Genomic DNA, 19,932 nt, shown 5'->3' on the forward strand with positions numbered 1-19,932 from the left:
CAGCTGAAATCATGTTTTGGCAGCCTCTCCCCAAGTGAGAGCAGACTCAGCACCCTGATTTTGGGGTGTTGTCTCCCATTTGCCTCCCCCACGAGCTGCCTCCTGGTGCTCTTTCCCCTCATTGCACACATGTGAAAGGAGACAGGTCCCACCAGGAATGAGTTTGTAGTATCACTGGCCCCAGCGAAGTCCTAGCTGCTCGGTCAGGTTTCACTGCTGGTGACAGGAGGTGGAGGATGTGCATGAGGAGACTCCTTAAATAAGCCCCAGAACCAGTAACACCACCCTGACACACTCAGCTGCAGTCATCTGGTTTCACAATTTGCATCAGCCCAGAGCTCTGCCTGCTCTTCTTGGGGAGTGGGATCCATTCAGCGTCTGCTGGTGATAAATGAACATGCAAATGCCAGCTGAAGCTGTGGTTTTGGCTTACAGGAAGGGAAGAAGCTTGCAGCAATAAAATTATCCCCCTGGAAGGGTGTTTTTTCCCCCTTCCCTTGTCTCCTTATTTGTCTTACAGCATCGTTTTATCAGACATAATATATTCCACCACCTTCAACAGAGGAGACATAAGCTTGCACAATTTCCATGCCCAATCTGTGTTCCCCATAATCTCTTGGAAATAGCAGGAGTCGTTGACAGTCGTTAAAATCTAGTTGTTTGTTTTTTTTTTCCTGCTGACAGTGGGTGCTTTGATAAAATATAGTTGATGCATTTGATACGGTTTTTGTGGAGGAGTCTCTTCCTCTCTGTTTTCCATCCAGCCTCAAAATCTTTCCTGGATTGCAACTTCTCACAGGGCAAAGTGGAGGGCCTTCAGGCCGCTGGCTGTGGTCCTCCCAAGTCTGGAGCGAATCCCGATCATCTCCCTGGGTTAGGTTGCCACCGTGTGTCCTAAAATTGGAAATGCTACAGGCACACGTGTTTCTATGAGACGTGTACATATATAGAGCGAGCTTTTTCGGTAGTTTAGCATTGGATACGGGTATCTTGGTTGCAGTCTCTCGCAAAGGAGATGTTCGCATTGATATCCGTGGGTCATCGTGATTTCGTCTCTTCTGGCCATTTTTCATCTGCTCCGTTTTCACGAGGGTGGAAACACGTTGAAGGCAAGTTGAGAGGAGCAAAGCAAGAAGGGATGCTGAAGATGGAAAGCAGGACCTGCGGGGCAAGGAGAAGGCTTTGCGTAGCCCAGAAAAGAGGGAGACGTGTTGCATCTTTCTGAAGCTAAAAGGCTGTCACTAGGAGGACAGGGCTCGATTGTCCTCTCTGTGCGTCCCCCCGGGGGATGCAAAGCAATGGAGAGAAGTTAATTTGTGGAGGAGATTGAGGTTAAGCATTAGGAGGGACTTCGGGGGCAGCGCAACGTGGTGGCAGCTCCCTCGCTGGCGCTTTTTGGGAACATCTGCCAGCTCTGCCACTGGCGCCGGGGGAGTGAAGTAGGTCACCCTTCAAGGTCCCTTCCCAGCCCTACTTCGAGGGCTCGAGCTGACGACTGGGACCTACTCCATTTAGCGAGTGTTGAATGCCTGGCAGGCTGCGAATGTGACTGGGCTGTCCCTGAGTCACATCGGGTGATACAGCCGCAGGGCTGCTGTCATCCGTGGGCAGCCGAGCGGGAGGAGAGGGAACGGCGGCGGGGCTGCTCCGCTCCACTTGGGCTGCGATCTTTCTGCTCCCTTGCAGGCAAGGCTCATCTGAAGAAAGCCATCATGAAGCACGAGGAAGCCATGAGGATTCACGGCTTGTGCAAGATCCTGCGGAAGATGGATATTCTCCAGGAGGTCCTCTCCTTTGCCCACAAACGCTCACTGAGCAAATACTCAGAAATTGACCACGAAGAGGACTTCTTTGAAACTGGAGATGCTCCGGACGTTCACCGTAAGTGGTTTTTTGGGGGTGCAGCTGGGAAGGGGATTTGTGGCAGGTTGCATGGGGTAGGCAAACTCCACGGGGAGTTCATGGCATGTCGCTGTGGACCAGAGCTACCTGCACAGAGTGGTGGAGTGTCACAGGTGGGAGTAAGGGCTCTGGTTTGCATGTCTGGCAGCTACCTGAGCAGGTCCTGGCTCTTGTGGGTCATACCACCCCTCATCAGGGAGCACAATATAGATGCAGCAGCTGCTGCAACTACCTGACCCCTGTGCATGTGCTTTTGTCTCCCTACCACTAGCCAAAACGCACCAGAAACCAGAGATAAAATCCCCCAACTTCTCCCAGGTGAAGGTGACTGACATCTTCCACAGGCTGGTACGTACAGCTACGGGATGGAGGTTGCCCCAAGGGAGCAGACATCTCCTCCTCCCCTGCATGCTCTGCTTGCCTGATTTCCTTCCTCCCCACAGCCTCCTCTCCCTCTCCTGGTGCAGCCGCTGCACTTGCAGGCGGCTTTCCAAGGAGGATGAGTTGTCTTCTTGCAGGCAGGGACCTGTGCCGGAGGGGGGCTGGGAGGGTGCAGATCTGTCGGTGCAAGACCTAAATGGGTTGCAAATCTCCTCCAGGGCACGAGGGAGTGGGCACAGGTGTTTTGGGTGGGCAAGGACCGAAGGGACCTTTTAGAGGAAGCTTTTTGGGGACAGGATGATGCCAGCTGGGAGGCACCAGGAAAATCCCAAAGAATCTTTATCCCTACCGTCTTTAGGCTGACAGGGTCCCAGGGAGAAGGGCTGAGCTTTGGGGCTGCTGTGAGACCTGGCTGTGCTGTCCCTGTCCCCCAGGCACCCCAAGGGCTGCATAGCACTCCAGGGAGAAATAGGGTATCTCTGCGGCAGCAGGGAAAAACCTGAACCCCCATCGCCCCTCCTTGGGTGATGGGGTTTTTCCCCTGAAGTGGGGAATTAAGGAGCCAGCTCTTGCCCACCAGGGCTTTCTGTTTTGTTTGCTCCAGGATTATAGTGTCTAAACTGATGCCGGCTCACTGACTGTGCCGAGACCACCTCCTCCTGCATTATAGGAGTGGGGCAGTGCCAGGAGGATGTCCAGACCTAAGCTCTGGGCAGAGAGTTGGACCAGAGACCTCCCGAGGTCCTTCCTAACCTGCACAAGACTGCTGCTGCATCTCATAAAAGTCAACATCTGACATGGGCTTTTAAGTACTGCTAGCTTTATGGTGCATAAATTGCATTTTTGGGTATGCAGGCAGGGTAAATCACAGAGCAGGCTCAAAATCACATCCCTAAAGAAATGCAAGACGGGCTTTCTTGCTGTGCCTCCTCCCTATCAGCAGGCATTTGCAAGGTTGCACATCCCCAGGGAGTTGTTCTTGCACAGAAAGGTGCTTTCTGTGTTTCTGCCTTACCCCAGGGGCCCCTTTCGGTCTTCTCGGCCAAAAACAAGTGGTACCCAGTGCGGCGAGTCCACCTGATGAGAGGAGAGAATGGTTTTGGGTTCACACTGCGAGGAGACTCCCCCGTCCTCATTGCTGGTGTCATCCCGGGGGGCTGCGCAGCCGTGAGTACCCCAGGCTCTTGCTGTCCCCATGGGGATGCTGGAAGTGAGGTGTCAGGGGTTGCCTTGAGAGGGGTACCCAGGTGGTTTTAGGTCTTAACGCTCAGTTGGTAATTGCATTGGTATCCTCAGGTGGAGACTTATCCCTGCCAGACCTCAGCCCAGGGCTTTGCGGGTGGGTGTCACAAAAGAATTGAGGTGCTTTTTTGTTTGTTTGTTTGTTTTAGGAGACAGCTAAGAAAAAAAATGGAGGTTAGCTTAGTTTTTAAACGCTAGCAGCCTCTTTTTGGCAAGCACCCAGCTCCCTTCTTCCCCATTTTTGGGGCGTGACAGTGGATGGAACAAGATGGAAAGTCTGAAACACAAGTTATCTCAGTGAAAACTCACTGTGTGAGCTTTCTGATGTATCAGAGGCAACTCTTTTCCAGCAGAAGCTTGCTGGAGCATCCTGGTGGGATGCCTGCAAGTGATCCCCCTCCTTCAGCACTATTCAGCATCAACCCTACCATCCAGAGCCCAGCATCTCTGTAACAACATGCTCCTTAGCAGCAGAATCAAATCCCTTTTTGGGAGACTAAAATCTTCTCCAAGACTGTTTATGGTTCATATCTAGACCACAGTTGTGTCCCCTGGGCGTCACTGCACTCAGCTGGGGTGGGATTGGACTCCAGACAGCCACAGAAATGCAGGTGTCCCTGTGTGGACAAGGTTTTAAACCTGCATGTGCTGGCCGAGTTTCTCCTACCTCTGATGCTGTGCCCACAGCCCTGAGCTGGCACGTGCTTTCCTTTAAGCATGTCAAGAGTCTTGTTGATGTGTTGATATGGGCGAAGGATATACAAAGAACCTTGCTGATCTTGCTCTGTTTTCTCTAGGATCAAGGCTAGCAGGCAGTATTTTAATTTTTTTTTTTCTTTTCTGGAGACCTGTAGCATTTAACCTTTATTAAAGAGTCAGAGCTAGATGCACTTCTTGCAAGGCTGCAACAAGTCACGGGGCTGGGATTTTATAACATGCTGGATGTCCAGCATGGCCATCTCCAGCAGCTGCAAAAGAGATGCTTAGTCTTTAAAGCATCCTACTTTTGTGTGCACACTGCAAAGCAGATGTAAAATCTTTAGGATGGTGAGGGCATCATCTGTCTTGTGCTGTAGGTGAAGGGTGAACCCCTCCCCTCCCTGTGGCCCATATCTCTGAAGGAATGGTACCTAAGGAGTGGGGGGGGACAGCGAGCAGACCCTGTGCAGTGGTATCCATGAGCTCACACATGTGCATCTTATCTCTTCCCCTGCAGGAAGCAGGGCTGAAGGAGGGAGACTACATCATCTTGGTGAATGGCAAGGACTGCAGGTGGTCCAAGCACGCTGAGGTGGTGCAGTTGCTGAAGAGCACCGGGGAGGAGGGAGTGGAGATTGGTGTGATAACCCTGCAGGGTTCGGAGGGACCAAAAGCCGTAAGTCACATCCCAAGCCTCAGGTGGGAAACTGCAGAAGAGGTTCCCAAGTGTCTTGCTCCCAGGCTGGAGGTGCAGGGCTGAAGCCGGGCATCACACTTGCAGCCCAGGTGCTGCCCTGGCTTCACACCCCTCTCCGCTCCCCTTCCCATACAGGCAGACAAGAAGGCAGCAGCAATGTCCTCGGGCAGCGGGATGTTGAAGAGCAACAAGGAGAACAGCCGAAAGAGCCTGATGAACAGCAAGAGTGCTAGCACACTGCTGGTCTGGAGCAAGAAGAGCAAGCGGAGCAAGAAGAGCACCTATGGTGTCCCCTTCACTGCGGTGGGAGACAATGAGGCCATGTACTGAATTGGCCTCTGGGCTAGGTTGTGTCCCGCGAGCTCTGGGGCTCGCTGTCTGTGAACCTTCGCAAGCACCAGTGGCCTGTCCAGGCTGCGCTGGTGTCAGTGCTGCAGGGACCCCCCTGCCCCGGGGACATGCCGCTGGTCGGATCCTCTCCGAAGAGGCAAGTGATGCACAGCACCGGACTCCTCCATCTCCCAGCTCCTGCGTTAAACGATCCTCAGCTAAACAATATGGGGAAACACTGATTTATTCTTAAGGGTTTGTTGTTTTTCTTTCTGCTCTTAAGGGGTTTGGGGGGAGCTGTGCTTCGATGTAAAGCAGGGACTGGTTTGTGTCTTCTGCTCAGGTCGAGGAGCAGCCAAACCAAACCCCAGCCATTAAAGCAAAAGCTGTAACCCTCTTTAGCATCTCCTAGGCTTTCTCTGCAAGGTAGAAGGCGGCACCACTGCTACTGCTCACCAAGAGCTGCTGGCAGAGCCAAATCATTCAGCAGCTCTACCTTCAATGCCCCTTTTTTTGGGAGAGAGGATAGCATTGGCATCGACGACCTATGGTGATCCCATCATGGGGTCTAGCCCAGCCCAGACAGCACCGGGCTGTGCATCTCTGCCGTGGTACCAATTAGGGGTGTCCCAGTGAAAGGGGTTGAAGTTAGAATGGGTTTGACCATTTTTTTAGTGCTTTTTCTTTTTTTTAAATGAACGCCCAGGTTGTCCCAGCAAATACAGCCCAGCTGCACAGCCTGCTTCTTTGGAAGAAAAGGGAAAGACTCTAATGTGCATTTGTTGTCTCGCTGTTTTTAATCAGTAGAGGTGGATTGCCCTAAATATGTGAGTAGATTAATAGCTAAGAGCCTTGTTTCTTTCTTGGTATGAGATTAAAATTCCAGGAAGATAGCTCCTCCAGATTATTAAACTACTAAATTTGTGCTAGTATTGGATCTTGCACACGTTGCTAATACCCTAACACTATGCTGTCAGCATTCATACCCGAGCTGGGCTGATGGATACATGCATCTTGGTAATTGTACTGGAAATGCTGGGAGACTCCAAATACACACTTAGATATATTGGCAAAATTTTCTCAATCCCATTTCTTCCTTGTGCATTATTTTTCTGAAGGCTAAAGAGCTGTCTGGTCTTCAGTGCTTGGATGATCTTGGTAGGTATAAAATACCCTTCAGAGATGCAATTGTATTTTTGTACTTTTTAAGTCGTGACAAATTTGTAGCAGTAGTTTAAAGAAGCAAACATGTACTGGCAGCGGGATATCATCACAAAAGCATCCCCCCAGGGTTGTACTGTGAGTACTTCTAGGTGGTTCAATGCCCACATGCCAGGCTTTTGGCCCTAGTTTTATTTAAGGAGAACTAAAGGAGAGCTTCTAGCTCTGCAGTATTGACTGAGAGGTCTCTCCATAGACAGAGACATCACCAAACCGGATTACAGATCTGGCTGCCACCCCGAGGCCATCTGGTGCAGTCAGATTTTCTACGTAATCTTGCCAGCTGCTTGGCGCGGGAGTGCTAAGGAAAGGGGGTAGGTTCACAGAAAAGGCCACCTTGCCATTAAAGCATCCCAGCAGCATCTTCCCCCGGTCCTAAACGTGTTGCCAACATGGACGTCTCCGAGCTGGAGATGTATTTATTTAGAAGCCTGCACAAGCGGTGAGCCTGCGTGTCGCATTTCCACCTGCGTCACCCAACTCCTCTGTTGGCACTGGCGGAGGGAGGGGTTGTGTTCTGTGCAAGTTGGATAATTTCCCTAACACCGGTGGTTTGGTTTGTTGTTTTGTTTTTTTTTCTTTTTTTTTTTAATTTGTACATGGACTCACCTTTTATGGATTAAAAAGCACTGATGCGAAAACACTCTAGCGTAGCATCTCTGTTTCAGATTACAGATGGACTGGGTGCACCAGCTGTGGTGGGAAACAAGCCCTGGTTGAGCTCCAGAATGGGTCAGTTTTGGGTCATTTTTACATAAACCTGGAGCTGTTGAGGTTGGGGGAGATCATTTGGCTTTAGTTCAGCCTGACGCAAGGCAAACCAAGCTCCTAAGCATCCAGATTAAACCCTTGGTGAGCCAATTGTCCCCATCTCCAGTGTGGTGTAACAGGAGTTGGTGGCTTTGTCGCAGGAGTTATTTCACGGAAGTAATGTGGGAGGTGAGGAGCAAGGCTCAGGCTGGATCCTGTGGGGAAAAAAGAAGGAAATCATTCAAGAAAGTCATCTTGGCTTCAGACAGCATATTTTGATCTGCTGGTTTTGGATTTCTAAAAGAGTTTCCAAACCCTTTGTTTTTGGAAGAGGCCATCAATGGGAATGAAGGCATCACTCGTGCTGGAGGAGCTCATTGGTGTGGTAAGCAGCAAAGACTTGACATGGGACAACTCCCTCTACTTTCCCTTGGGGATCTGTGTTTCACTGGATGCCACCCCCCTGCCATCCTGGGAGGATGACCAAGCCCATGGCTGTGGGGCTGGACTATAGGTCCTGGCAGCCAGACAAGTTGCTCGCTCAGGGAACGTGCACCCCACAGGAGGTGAAAGGAGTGAGTAGCTCGTCTTCAGAGACACAGAGGTGGGTTTAAACACCCTTAGATGGGAATAAACCAGGGCCAATGCTTTCAGCATCGGGTTAGTGTATTAAAAGGGTGGTGGGGAGCCTGTATTTCTCCTGCCTACCAAGCCAGGGTTAAAACAGCATCTGACTTTTTATGACATAATTTTGTAATTTAAAGTGTTTCCCCTTTCCTCAGAGCTCCTGTACCCAGCACCAACCTCAAAGCACTACTAAGATTTTCAAGCCACCCACAGTAAGTTCTTCTGCTGCAGTAGATCCTTTTCCCACCTACATTCAGTGGATGTGGGAAACTCATGACTCCACAGCCGAGATTGCCTCCCCCTCTGATGACATGCTTTCAGATGAGATGTGTGTTCCATCAGCAAGAGCCTGTTGCTCCCTCCCTCTTTGCCAAGAGACTGTGGAACTAGATCTTTCAGTGCTTGTCTTCTCCATCTTGACCATCCTGGACCTGGTGAAGGGGTCCTGTAGGATCCGGGCAGGGTGGGGGGCAACATGGGTAGAAAGCACAAGAACCGTTGCAAAAACAGCTTTACAGTAACCAAAACTTGAGGTTTCTTCAACCTCTGTCCCTGCAGAGAGGAGCTCCAGGGGAGCTTGGGAGCTGAGGCCATGTGCAATGCTCCTCCGTCTGGGCATCCTGGGCTGGTACCAATTAATGTAAATCTTAGGGGCATCTTATGACCAGAAAGAGGATGCAAAGAGGGGTTTGGTTTGGTTTTTATCCCTTGTTGATTTCTGGAGCCCTTGAGACAGAAAACACTGGTGCCCACCACCCTGGAAATCCCATCAGGGAGAGCTCAGCAAATCCACGGGGATTTGGCAGAGTTCACTGCCTTTCAGATTGAATTTTCCTCCTCTTGGAGCTTCACACTCAACAATAAAAATCTCCCAGCCCATATATCAGCCCTTCCAGAGTAGTGGGAAGGTGTTTTGATTTTCCCCTCCAGTAAGTATGCAACAGCTCTCTTAATAGAAGAGAAGGTACCTGCAGTGTCTGGAGCTGTGGCCTCTGCCTCCTCGCTTCATGGCTTGTTGGCACCATAACCCATAATGGCTCCTCTGGAGCTGTCACTGGCTACAAATGAATGTTCCTGGGCGTAACAGAGCGAAAGCAGCTACTGGGCTGGCAGCCCCCAGTCCAGAGTGGTTTGGTGCTGGGATGCTGCAGCCATACAAGGTGCTCTCGCTACTTGCTACACTGAATTTGCAATTTTTCTAGTGGGATCAGGCCCTTCAGCAGCATCTGGTGCTGCTTTCAAACAGTGCTGGGCCAGGAACGCATCAGCGGGGTCATCTCAGAAGGACTGGGCAGAGCATGCTTTCTCCAGCTCCTAGGAAGAGGAGAGACGCTGTGCCCACTTGGTCCCTTGTCCGGCCCTCACTCCATTCCATGGAAGGTGTCATCCTCAGCCCCACATCCCACCTTGGCCGTCCCGAGCACCCTGTGCTGGGTGCGGAGCGGGGTGCCCGCTGCCACCCTCCTCTCCAGCCCGAGCCCGCTGGAGGGCAGCAGCACCCTGTCCAACGCGCCCGCTCCTCGCAGCACCCGCACCCCACACCTGCCACCCGAGGGTGAGTAGGGGTGTCCCTGGGGCGCTTTGGAAACCAGGGCATTGCGAAGCATGGCATAAAAAAAGTAGTTTTAAACCATATATCCTGTGAAGTCCTTACAGGGGAAGTATGCAAGAAATAAAGCCAAGTATTGCAGTGCAGCATCCTCTGGTAGAGCACCCTGAATTCATAGCAAGCTCCATTCATCCTGTAAAGGAAAGGGTGAAATTTTTCTGGGAGTACTAGGAGCACCCATCCTGCTCCTACAAGCTGGCCCTTGGGCCCTGCTGGGGCTGAAGTGTGGGCCTTGCTCCCCTGGCCGATCCTAAAAGCTTTTTCAAGGTGCTGTCTGAGATTTACAAGGTCCCGTTTTGGCCGGGGCTCCCCAGCAGCCTGGAGGTGCTAAAGCTTTGGCAGCGAACAGCACTGGGAGGCTCATCAGGCATGAGGTCAAAGGAGAGGGGCTGTGCCACAGGGGTGCGAAGCCACCAGCAGGGTAGCAGAGCCAGGTAGGTCAAGGCTGGACTTCAGGTCAAGGCACTGGAGGCTGCAGGGGAGAGACCAGCAGGTTCAGGAGCTGGTGGAGCACCTGGAATTCTGTATCCAGTTCTGGGCTCCCCAGTTCAAGAGAGACAGGGAACTGCTGAGGAGGGTCCAGTGGAGGGGCTACAAAGACAGTGAGGGGATGGAGCAGATATCTTTCCCTTATGAGGAAAGGCTGGGAGAGCTGGGCCTGTTCATCCTGGAGAAGATTGAGAGGGGACCTCATCCATGCATACAAATACCTTAATGGTGAGCATCAGGAGGATGGGGCCAGGCTCTTTCCAGTGGTGCCCGCTGACAGGACAGGGAGCAACAGGCACAAACTGCAACACAGGAGGTTCCATCTGAATATGAGGAAGAACTTTTTTCCTTTGAGGGTGACAAAGCACGGGAGCAGGCTGCCCCGAGAGTCCGTGGGGTCTCCTCCGGAGACATTCCAAACCCGCCTGGACGTGACTGTGCAACCTGCTCTGGGAGAACCTGCTTTAGCAGGGGGTTGGACTAGATGATCTCCAGAGATCTCTTCCAACCCTGACCAGTCTGTGATTCTGTAAACTGGCAGCGCTGCACTAGAGGGCAGAGTCAGTACACGCTGAATCCTGCTCCCCACAGCCCAGCCAGCCCATCATCATCCCAAGCCAGCCCAGCACAGGGTGGAACGGTGCTTGAGTCCCAGATTGCCCCATACTCCCACGCATGTAGCTCCGTGCACATGACTGCGCAAAGTGATCTACGCACTTGCACCCAAGTCAGCTCTTGCTTTAGCAATTGCCTTAATGCTGCCGGACAGCAAGTCTTCTTGCATCTGCCCGGTGGGCAAAGTGCTGCTGGGAGAGGAGGGAAAGCAAGCTGCCATGAGCAGGGACCTGCCAGGTACCTGCCTGTCCCCAGGCCCTGTCATCCTCAACTGCTTCCTACCAGGGACAAAAGCAGTGGCTGGGGAAACCTCCCCATCCCTGCGTGCTTGACCACCTTTCTGTGCACAGAGGAAGTTCATACCTGGCCCAGGTGGACATGGTCTGGCAGCAGGACAGGAGTAGAGGAGGAACCTCCTTTGATCCCTTGTGCCCTGTTTTCTGTGGGACATGAATGTTTCTGAAGAGTCTGTACTCTGTAGTCCAAAAGAGGGTGGGGGAGGATTCTGGTCCTCTACTGGAGTCATCCCCGGAACTTGTCCTGTGGCATTATGGGTCACCTTTTCCACGTTGATAGCTTCCACACAGCTCCCATTTCTTATTTTAATCTGCAAAATTTTTACTCTAGACCTAGTACAAAGCTGCTCCACTTCAGGATTTGCATCCCAACTTGAGGAGCTGCCTCTGACCATCTTTTTGCAATAGCAGCAACAAGACATGGACAAGTTGCCACTGTGGCACAAACTCCACTGGTGTAGGAGACGGAGGCTGGACCAGAGATGTGGGGCTTTCACGGGCTCTGGGATACACTGGGAGAAAGTCCAGGTCTACACCAAGCACCAAGGGCAAGAGGGCCATGCTGTGGGGCAAGGAGATCATGCTATAGCACAATGGAGTTATGCTATTGAGAAAGAGGATCATGCTGCAGGTCAGGGGTGTTGCGCTATGGAGCAAGATGGTCATGGTGTGAGGAAAGGGGGCTTTCAGGGTCCTGGTACTCAGTGGGGATCCCTCAACAGCCTGGAGCAAGCCCAGCTGGTGTGACCTCCCTCTGCATGGCTGGAGGCAGTGGCTGGGCCAGGCAGGGATTTGCCCTTGCTTTGAGCAAAGCCAGCAGCCTGCATGACCCTGCAAGACCTGTGGGTCCTGCTCAGCTCCTGGGGGCCAGGGGCAAATAAACCCTGCAGCATATGGAGGGTCCAGTATCCGCAGCACCCTGAGGCAATAAATGTAAAGCAGTGCTGTGGGGTGCATCTCTCTGCTCTGCCTCTTCCCTCTTTCTCTCCTGTCACGGAGCAACTCCTGCCATGTCCCTAGACTCTCCCAACAAACTCATCTTGGTTTTTTCCCCGTCTCAGGAACAGTCCTCTTTTTCCCTGCAGTCACAAAAAGCCTCCTTCACCTAGGCCCAGTCTTTAATGGGAAGGACAGAACTGAGCCGTTCGGAAATGGCTCCTGAATCTTTAATAAAGCAAACATTGCCTGGGCCATAAACATATGATGACAGCAACAGAGGCTCTCAAGCTTATTGCCTGGCCGCTAGTTCTTTACTTAACTCTGCCATAATGGCTTTAATAGCCCGGGAGGGAGCTGAGGTGAAAGTCCTATTAAAAAATGTATTTCCGAATTTAATTGAGGCTCCATCTGTGGGGAAAGACAGAGGAGAGGTCGCTCCACAAGAGAGCTATGAAAAAAAAAGAGCTCACTCTGCCTTCCCCTGCCCCTGCCCTGCCTGGTTAGTGCCCAGCAGCAAATCCCACCCTAGCTGGTGACCCTAGGGACATGGGACTGTCACAGTGTTTCCTCCCTGGGTGAGACCACCAGATCCCTGGGACTATCCCTTGCATGAGAGGGGGCATCCCCATTTGTGGTGTACCTCCGCTGGCTTTGCAAAGGTGTCCCCTTTACAATTGGCCAGGACAAGTGGCTACGGTCCACAAAGTCCATCAGCACGTGCAGGCTGCACTGCCATCTATACTGAGCGGCATCAGCTGCCTGCACTCCACGGTGGCCTCACCAGAGGTATGGCCTGGGCAATTGATCTGAGTGTCTCCCCACCCGTCCAGCCTGCAAGTGGCCCTCCAGTGACCCATCAGTCTGTCCAGCTATTCCCATAGGTTCCTAGACACCTGGTCCCATGTAAATATACATACACACTGGCATCATCAATCCATTTGCTTCAGCCCCATCAATATCCATCCACACATCCATCCATCTATTCGTTCACCTCTATCAGACTGACTCTTCGCCTATCTACCTACCTATTTATCCATCTGTCTATCTATCCATCCACCTACCCGTGTCAGCCTATCCATCTCTCTGTCTATCTCTCCATCCATCTATCCATTCATCTATCTACCAGTCCATCTATCCACCTATCTACCCATCTATCTACCTATCACTCTATCTATCCATATATCTACCCACCTCTATCCTTCCATTGATCCATCTGTCCATCCATCTGTTTCTCCATCTATCCTGTCATCCAGCACTGAGCTTTTCTCCATCAAGGGAAGCTTTGTACATTGAGGCCTTTGCAGCCCTTTAAAGAAGTCACCAGGGATGAGCTCAACACTCCAGACTGGGAGATATCCCCATGTCTTGGATCACCACTATTTGGGGCTAGACACCCTGAAATACGGTTATTTCTCCCCAGAGAAGTGTCTGTTGGAAGGTGGATGGATGAAGGGACAAACACAAGAAGGCAGATGGATGGCAGGTAGGGAAAGGGGGAATGAAAGAAGAAACGGTTGGGATCAGGCTGGGAGACATCCCTGTCTGCTTGAACCACGCCAGCATGTGGGCTTGCAAATAGCCAGTCTAATTAGTGATGAAGAAGAGGGGTCAGAAGAGTAGGAATTCACTCCTTCCTTCACCCCCTTCCTGCATCCCCTCCTGGCGAGCATCACCCTGAGTCAGCAGATCTGCTGAGGTCACGCCACCCGCTCTATTAATTGGATTAATAAAGATGTACGTCATTGAGGTAATTACCTGCTAATTGGGGATGACAAGGTTGTCAGGGTTTGTCCCTCAAAGGGACAATTTCCCGTCCCCAACCCTCCCCTTTCTCAACATGCACTGAGTCAATCACATTAATTAAAAATCGGAGAGTCCATAACCTTGCGCTGCCAAGCCCTGGGGAAACGGCTGCCTCCAGAGCCGTGTGGCAGGGCAGGGTGGTGGCATCTGCCACCTCCAGCCACCAGCTCAGCTGAGGAGCATGGTCCAGGCTGCTGGCACACAGCCAGCAAGTTGGTGGGGTCTCAAAGGCCCCCTCTGCCTCCCCTGCATCCCTCATTAACCCCTTGATGATGCTGCAAGGTGCCAAGAGGAGACACACGGATGCTGCAACCATGGTTAGTGAATACACTGATGTGCAGCACTTCCCGTGCCATAAGATCCAGGATTGTAAGGTCCTTGACTTTTGAAAGAAAACCAAACTGCAACCCCCAATAACACACAGGTAGCTCTTTCAGTCATGGAAACACTCACTGGAAATGTTTTGTTAAAAAAAAAATTAAAAATCCCTGAGGAAAGATCTCAGCCTGATGATATTTCAGTGATGAAACTGAATTTGATGAAATTTCCATTCTGCCCAAACTTTCCCTGCCCTTTCCCTGTGGCAAGTCCCTGTTGTCAGCTGCTGGCTATGAACTGTCTCTGCCTCTCCCTGAACTCCTGCCTTTTGTGGGGATGTCCAGCGTGTGGCCGAGCCTGTTTCATCGCCAGGGCCAGGATGCCCCAGGGCAGCCCAGCACTGAGCCCCGCACAGCTGGATGCTGAATCCTACTCGCTGCTTGCTGTGCTCTGATACTCTGCACAGCTGGATGCTGAGCTGTGCTAGGCTGGTGATGTGTCCTATACAGAGATGAGGAGCCTTGCACAGCTGGATATGACCCTGGCACAGCTGGATGCTGAGGTGTGCACATCTGGATGTTCTGAGGACTGATTCTGAGCTCTGTGTGAGCTGGTGCGGAGCCCCACACAGGCACAAGGAGCCTGGCACAGCTGGATAGTGAATCCAGCACACCCGGATGCTGAGCTCTCTATGAGAACTCGGAGCCTGGCACAGCTGTATACCGAATACAGCACAGCTGAAAACTGAGCCCTGCACATCTGGATGCTGCACAACCTGGGAGGAAGACAGGTGCAATGAGATTGTGCAGCCTCAGCGCCGCTGCAGCCTGGAAGTGCTGAGCTCTGGGGATGGGATAAGGAACCTGGGTTTAGTGGTGAGGCAGGGGGGCTGTTCCTGCAGCGCAGTCACCGCAATAAAAACGGCCGAGGGACTTCACAGGGAAATCAGTCCTGCCAAAACAAACACGACTGCTACCCTTTTGTTTTTATTGTGAACAAAGCAACAAAATTAGCAGCAGAGGGAAAGTGATGGCTGCACCAAGGCTACAGTGGGACGTGAGCAAAACCCCGTGAGTCACTGCCTGGCAAAGCTCAAAAATTAATAGCAAGTGGCAGGACTGGGAGGGTTGGGGGTTTCAGTGCCTGTCCCCACAGAGGGAACAGCCAGTCAGGCTGGGAGGGTGCCTCTGAGCTCTGCAAAATACAGGGAGGAGGGTTACATGGCTTGCAAGGACCTGGGGCTAAGGGGACTTTGCTCGGACTCAGTTCAGCCCTGCATGAAAATTTGAATTTTCCCACGTCAAGTTGGCTTGGCCCTGCAGACAGGCCCCCCAGATCTCTCGTGCTGTTGTTTTCTTGGAGCGGTCTGTTCTCCAGAGAGGGGAAACTGAGGCACGTGGGGTCAGATGGCTGGGTTGGGTCTGCTGCTGGCCCTTATCTTCTCTAATCGCCAGGCTGAGGGATGGGAGGTGGCATTTCCTCAGCTGCTTATGCGATATAACCAAATCATTTAATCCTTGCTGAGCCGAAATCAGCCTCCCTGCCCAGGCCCCATATTGTACAGAACACAGATATATTAAAATGCGTATTAAATTGCTTGAACAGCATTAAAAATTGCCACACGTGTCATGCTACTGAGCTAATGTTTGTACAGAGACTTGAACTTCTTAATTACCTGATTTGAGGCATGTTTATTTTCTCCTGAGGGTGGTGGGTGTGTTGGGTTTTTTTTTTCCCCCTTTTATTTAAATCACACTGGTGATTATTTATGTGATTTAAGAGAAAACTGTAGCTAGAGGTGGCATCTGCACCGTGGCCTTTTTCCTTCCATATTCCCATTCATATTGGATGTGTCTTTGAGCAACCTGGTCTAGTGGAAGGTGTCCCTGGCCATGGCAGGGGGTTGGAACTGGGTAATCTTAAAGGTCCCTTCCAACAAAAACCACTCTATGATTCTTTGTTTTTATGATATACACAGTGAAATGTTGCAGGTGGTGTTCTGTGCTGATGTCACCTCCACCAACACTCAATAGAAGGGGATGGGAAAGGAGGCTGGGGAAGCCAACAAGCTGAATTTCTGTCCTGGTACCAGGACAGGTGTAACAGATGATGCATCAGAAGATCTGAAAGAAGGTTTTTGATCCCACCACCAAAGATCTGGCCATTCAAAGGGGGCTGGGCTCTTCTTTCTGTGTTACCCTCCACAGAAAGAAAGGCAAAGGGTGAACACATGATTAGGGCAAAGAGATCAACACAGGCTCAGGAAGCCTTCAGGCAGAGGCTCATCCCTAAAGGAAGCACCAGCACGCCCGGGAGAAAAGACAAATAGTGAAGAATCAGCAGCATTGTTTTCCCCAAATCCCTCTGGGGACACCTGCAGAGGATGAGGAGGCCAGAGGGATGTCACAGGTCACGTAATGGCCCTGGTCTCTGATTTTTAACCCAAGAGCTGATTTTTGAGAGCTCTGGTGTAAGTAGGGCAGGAGATGCTGAGCTGAGGCTGGAGGGTGTAGAAAGAGAGTGATTGCCCAAGCGATAAATCAGCAGCGAGGAGCTGATGATATAATAATGGCGATATGATGTCATCTCAATCCTGCCAATTGATTTTTTTTTCTTCTTTTTTTTTTTTCCCCTCTCACTGAACTGGCTTTTCCCATCCATTACCCTGCCCAAGCCCACGCTGATGCTGATGCTGCGGCTCTTTATATCCAGAGATATTGATTGAGCCCCAACACCATGCTATGGTAGCAAAGAGCAATGCTTGGGTGGGTGCAGCACCTTGGGGTCCCCTCACCAAGCACACCCTTTCTAGGGCACCAGGATGCTTGTTGTAAGCTGTCAGAGCAGCCCAGTTGGTTTCTTAAAGATCACCTGTCAAGAACAAGAGACTCTTTGCTTACAGCTGGGCTGGAACCTTGTGCAATCCCTGGTCCGTGAGCTGTAATCTCCCTTCTGTCCCGTCCTTGCTCTTCCTCCCCTTCTGCTGCTGCAGGTGAGAAAGAAATGGTTCCCAGCCTGGCAGCCAGCATCCGAATGCATGTCTAGGGCAAGAGGAGACAGGAAAAGGTTTCAGCTCAGCTGAAACCAATAAAAGTGAATCAGCACGTTCCCTGGGTGGAAGCATTTATAATATCCTGAAGCCCTGGCTGGGGGTTTGGGCATCCCTGGTTTAGGAGGACTTGGCTTATTTCATGTTTCTCCTGGCTGTGGTTGCAGGTTTCAACCCTGCTGTCAACACTCCCCATCCCTTTGAATGAATATCCCCATCCAAATCCAGGTCAAGGTCCACAGTGCGACATCCACACCTGCTGCCCCATGCCATGAGGACAACCCAAAACCAGGCTTGGCTGCAGCCCCCCCCAACTTCCCCATTATTTCCTTGCAGCATCCTCCTAGGGAGGATTTTCCCTGTCCCAGCATCCAGGCTTCAGCAGAAAAAGTACCAGGCAAGCTGGCTCCTCCAGAGCAGACGGGTTTCCATTGGAAATGCGAGAACAAGCACCAGTCCTCACGCTCTACAGAGTCTGGATCTGGCAAGCACGAGCATGAGCTCAAAGCAGGGAGCAGCTCCTCAACATGATCCTCCACCCACCACCTCCCCCTGGCCCCACCATACCTCTCCACCACCCCACAACCTGTCTCCCCACCGCTCTGTCAGCCTCAGGGATGGAGGGAAGATCTGACCCCACCTTGGATCAGCTCTCTAAGGGGCCAAGACTCATCACACAACTGGGGTGATACCCAGTGGTTTGAAATAAAAAATCTGGCATTAAAAATGTAGATGTGAAGATGCTTTATGGTTGGTTTATAAGCACTGAAACCACATGCCAAGCCCTGGGGAGCTCATGGGGTGAACTCCACCAGGATGTCGTCGCTCTCCTGGACCCCAGCTCCTTCTGTACCCATCCCTATCCCTGTCCTCAGCCTTTCTGAGCCTCAGGGAAAGGCTGTGGATACCAAGCTCACCTGGGGAACTGAAAAGTGGTGAGCAAGGAGTAGCTGATGGATTGGCCGAGCTGCTGCCAGCAATTTCATGCAGGGTAAATCCATTTATCACCCCGGCATGAGGAGAAGAGCCACCGGCAGCATGAGCTGTCAGCAGATGAGCACATCTGTCACCAGTGGGCAGGGGGGGACGCCAGGGCCTCCCCTGTACTAGAAAACCCTGGGCAATATCCTGACTCCCAGGGAGAGGCACCTGTTTGGGGGACGGAGCTGCAGCGAGGGATCGCAGCTTGTGATACCCATGATCGTCCGTCCTCCTTCCTGCCTCTGGACACATCCGAATCTGCCAGTAGAGATGAGATGGGATTTCGCACGAGCCAGTACCACAGCAGATGCAATCAAGAGTGCTGCAAATCATTAGGCTGAGGAGGGACAGGGGTGTCACACCACAGATGGGATCCACCAGTAGCTCAAGGGCCCCTGGACTGCCCATGGAGCTGTGGAGCTCCCAGGGCTAAGTGAGGTCTTTTGTGACTTGTCTCTCCGCCGTGGGTCACAGGCACATTGCTGGTGGCAAAGTGATCTACAGAACTCTCCACCCTGTAGCATCTCCTTATCCTGGCAGTGGTTTCTCAGCCTCTTTTCTCCCTGGAGCTCACCCAGACCCTACTGGAAAATAATAATAGCAACATACAGAGCTCTGGCACATGTGTGTTTGCCCCTTCATATGTTGTCCTCTGCTTTCCCCTTGGTCTCCATTGCTGCAGTGGGCACCAATTTCCACACCTCCCTGGACAGCCTCCAAGGGACAGGTTCAGAGCCAGATGGGGACAGGACAAGAGCATTGGAGCCCCCATCCAGGCAGCATCTGGGCAAATTCTCCTCCAGCTCTGTGTGTGCACACTCAGTGTATGTTTGCAACGTGCCTTGAATAGAGCTTTGCTGCAGGCATGCATGTGGGGCTGCCATCCATCTCCGAGCGTGCAAATGCACGCTATTTGTGTGTGAGTGGGAAGATGCTGTGTGTGCAAATCCATATGCAGATGCCCTCGTGCAGCCTGCAGGCCCCTCGTGGGGCATTTTTGGAGGTGCACAGGAGCCTCATGCACCAGTGGGGTGCAGGGTGTTATAGCATTTGCTCCTTTAGGAGGAAGCCGTGTTTTGCAGAGTTAGCACTTTGTAGTGTGTAATGTGAAGGCTGCAGTGGGAATTGCTCTCTGATATTGAACAGGTAAATAAAGCACGGCTTGGAAAAAACCTTTAGAAATGGGCTGCGTGCGAGGCAGCCTTCCCTAGGGTGTCCTTAACCTGCAGCCCTCCTTTTCACCCCAAGACCATGGTGGGGGGCTGCCAACCCCACAGCAGGGAGGCCTGAGCAGCTCTAAATCCTCTTAACCCTTTCCTCATCCCCGTGCATCTTGAGAACATAAAGGGTTTGTGCAAGACTCAGACCAGAAAGTGCAAGATGAGAGAGGTCCAGCCTAACAGGGTGCTGATGACCAGGAATGGTCCTACAGACATGCACGCCCTCAAACCTCCTCACGTGCTCCCCGCTGTGGGGCTGCCTTGCTTTGGGGGCAGCTTCAAAGAGGGAAAATTCAGAATTTCAGAGACAAGAGGCATCTGCAGAACATGTCCAACACAGCTCTGTGTCTTGCAGCACTGCCACCAGGTGCCAGCAGTCTGAACCCCTTTCTGCAACTGAGGCGTAGGGTAGCGATGAACCCCATTTCCCAGGGCATCCAGCAGCAGGGGGTCTTTTTCAGGGGAATCCTTGCTGGGAAATGAACCCCAGCATCCTGCCCTCTTCCCATGAGCAGGCCCACTCATGTTATCCCCCATCTGACCCCCCTCCATGGAGTCTTTTCTGTGTGCTCATCCCTGCTTAATGCAGGGCTCACTCATGACAACCAGGAAGGATTTTTGTGGTGTGACCAGATTTGCATGGATTTAAGCCAGAAGGGACTGGATGATGTCCCCCAACATCACTGAGCAAGTGCCACTGCTCATATTCCTGCAACCCCAGAAACCCACAGAGAGCTCCCAGGCACCTGCCCCCGTCCTACATT

General features: G+C 51.9%; 1 protein-coding gene across 4 annotated transcripts in view; it reads left to right on the plus strand.

Moving 5' to 3' along the window:
- RHPN1 (rhophilin Rho GTPase binding protein 1) overlaps window positions 1–18,352 on the plus strand; it is a 42,274-nt gene extending 23,922 nt beyond the window's left edge. For 3 of the 4 annotated variants that reach the window (XM_080381111.1, XM_080381112.1, XM_080381114.1), the window contains 5 exons: window positions 1,687–1,881; window positions 2,174–2,250; window positions 3,304–3,450; window positions 4,742–4,900; window positions 5,057–18,352. In XM_080381111.1, the coding sequence (XP_080237237.1) occupies window positions 1,687–1,881; window positions 2,174–2,250; window positions 3,304–3,450; window positions 4,742–4,900; window positions 5,057–5,251 (773 nt within the window). In that variant the 3' untranslated portion in view covers window positions 5,252–18,352. The remainder of the gene's footprint in view (window positions 1–1,686; window positions 1,882–2,173; window positions 2,251–3,303; window positions 3,451–4,741; window positions 4,901–5,056) is intronic. The other variant, XM_080381113.1, reaches the window with a different exon arrangement.
- Window positions 18,353–19,932: the final 1,580 nt, after the last annotated feature.

This window comes from Falco punctatus (genome assembly GCF_963210335.1).
Source record: "Falco punctatus genome assembly, chromosome: 3".
Taxonomy (NCBI): Eukaryota; Metazoa; Chordata; class Aves; order Falconiformes; family Falconidae; genus Falco; species Falco punctatus.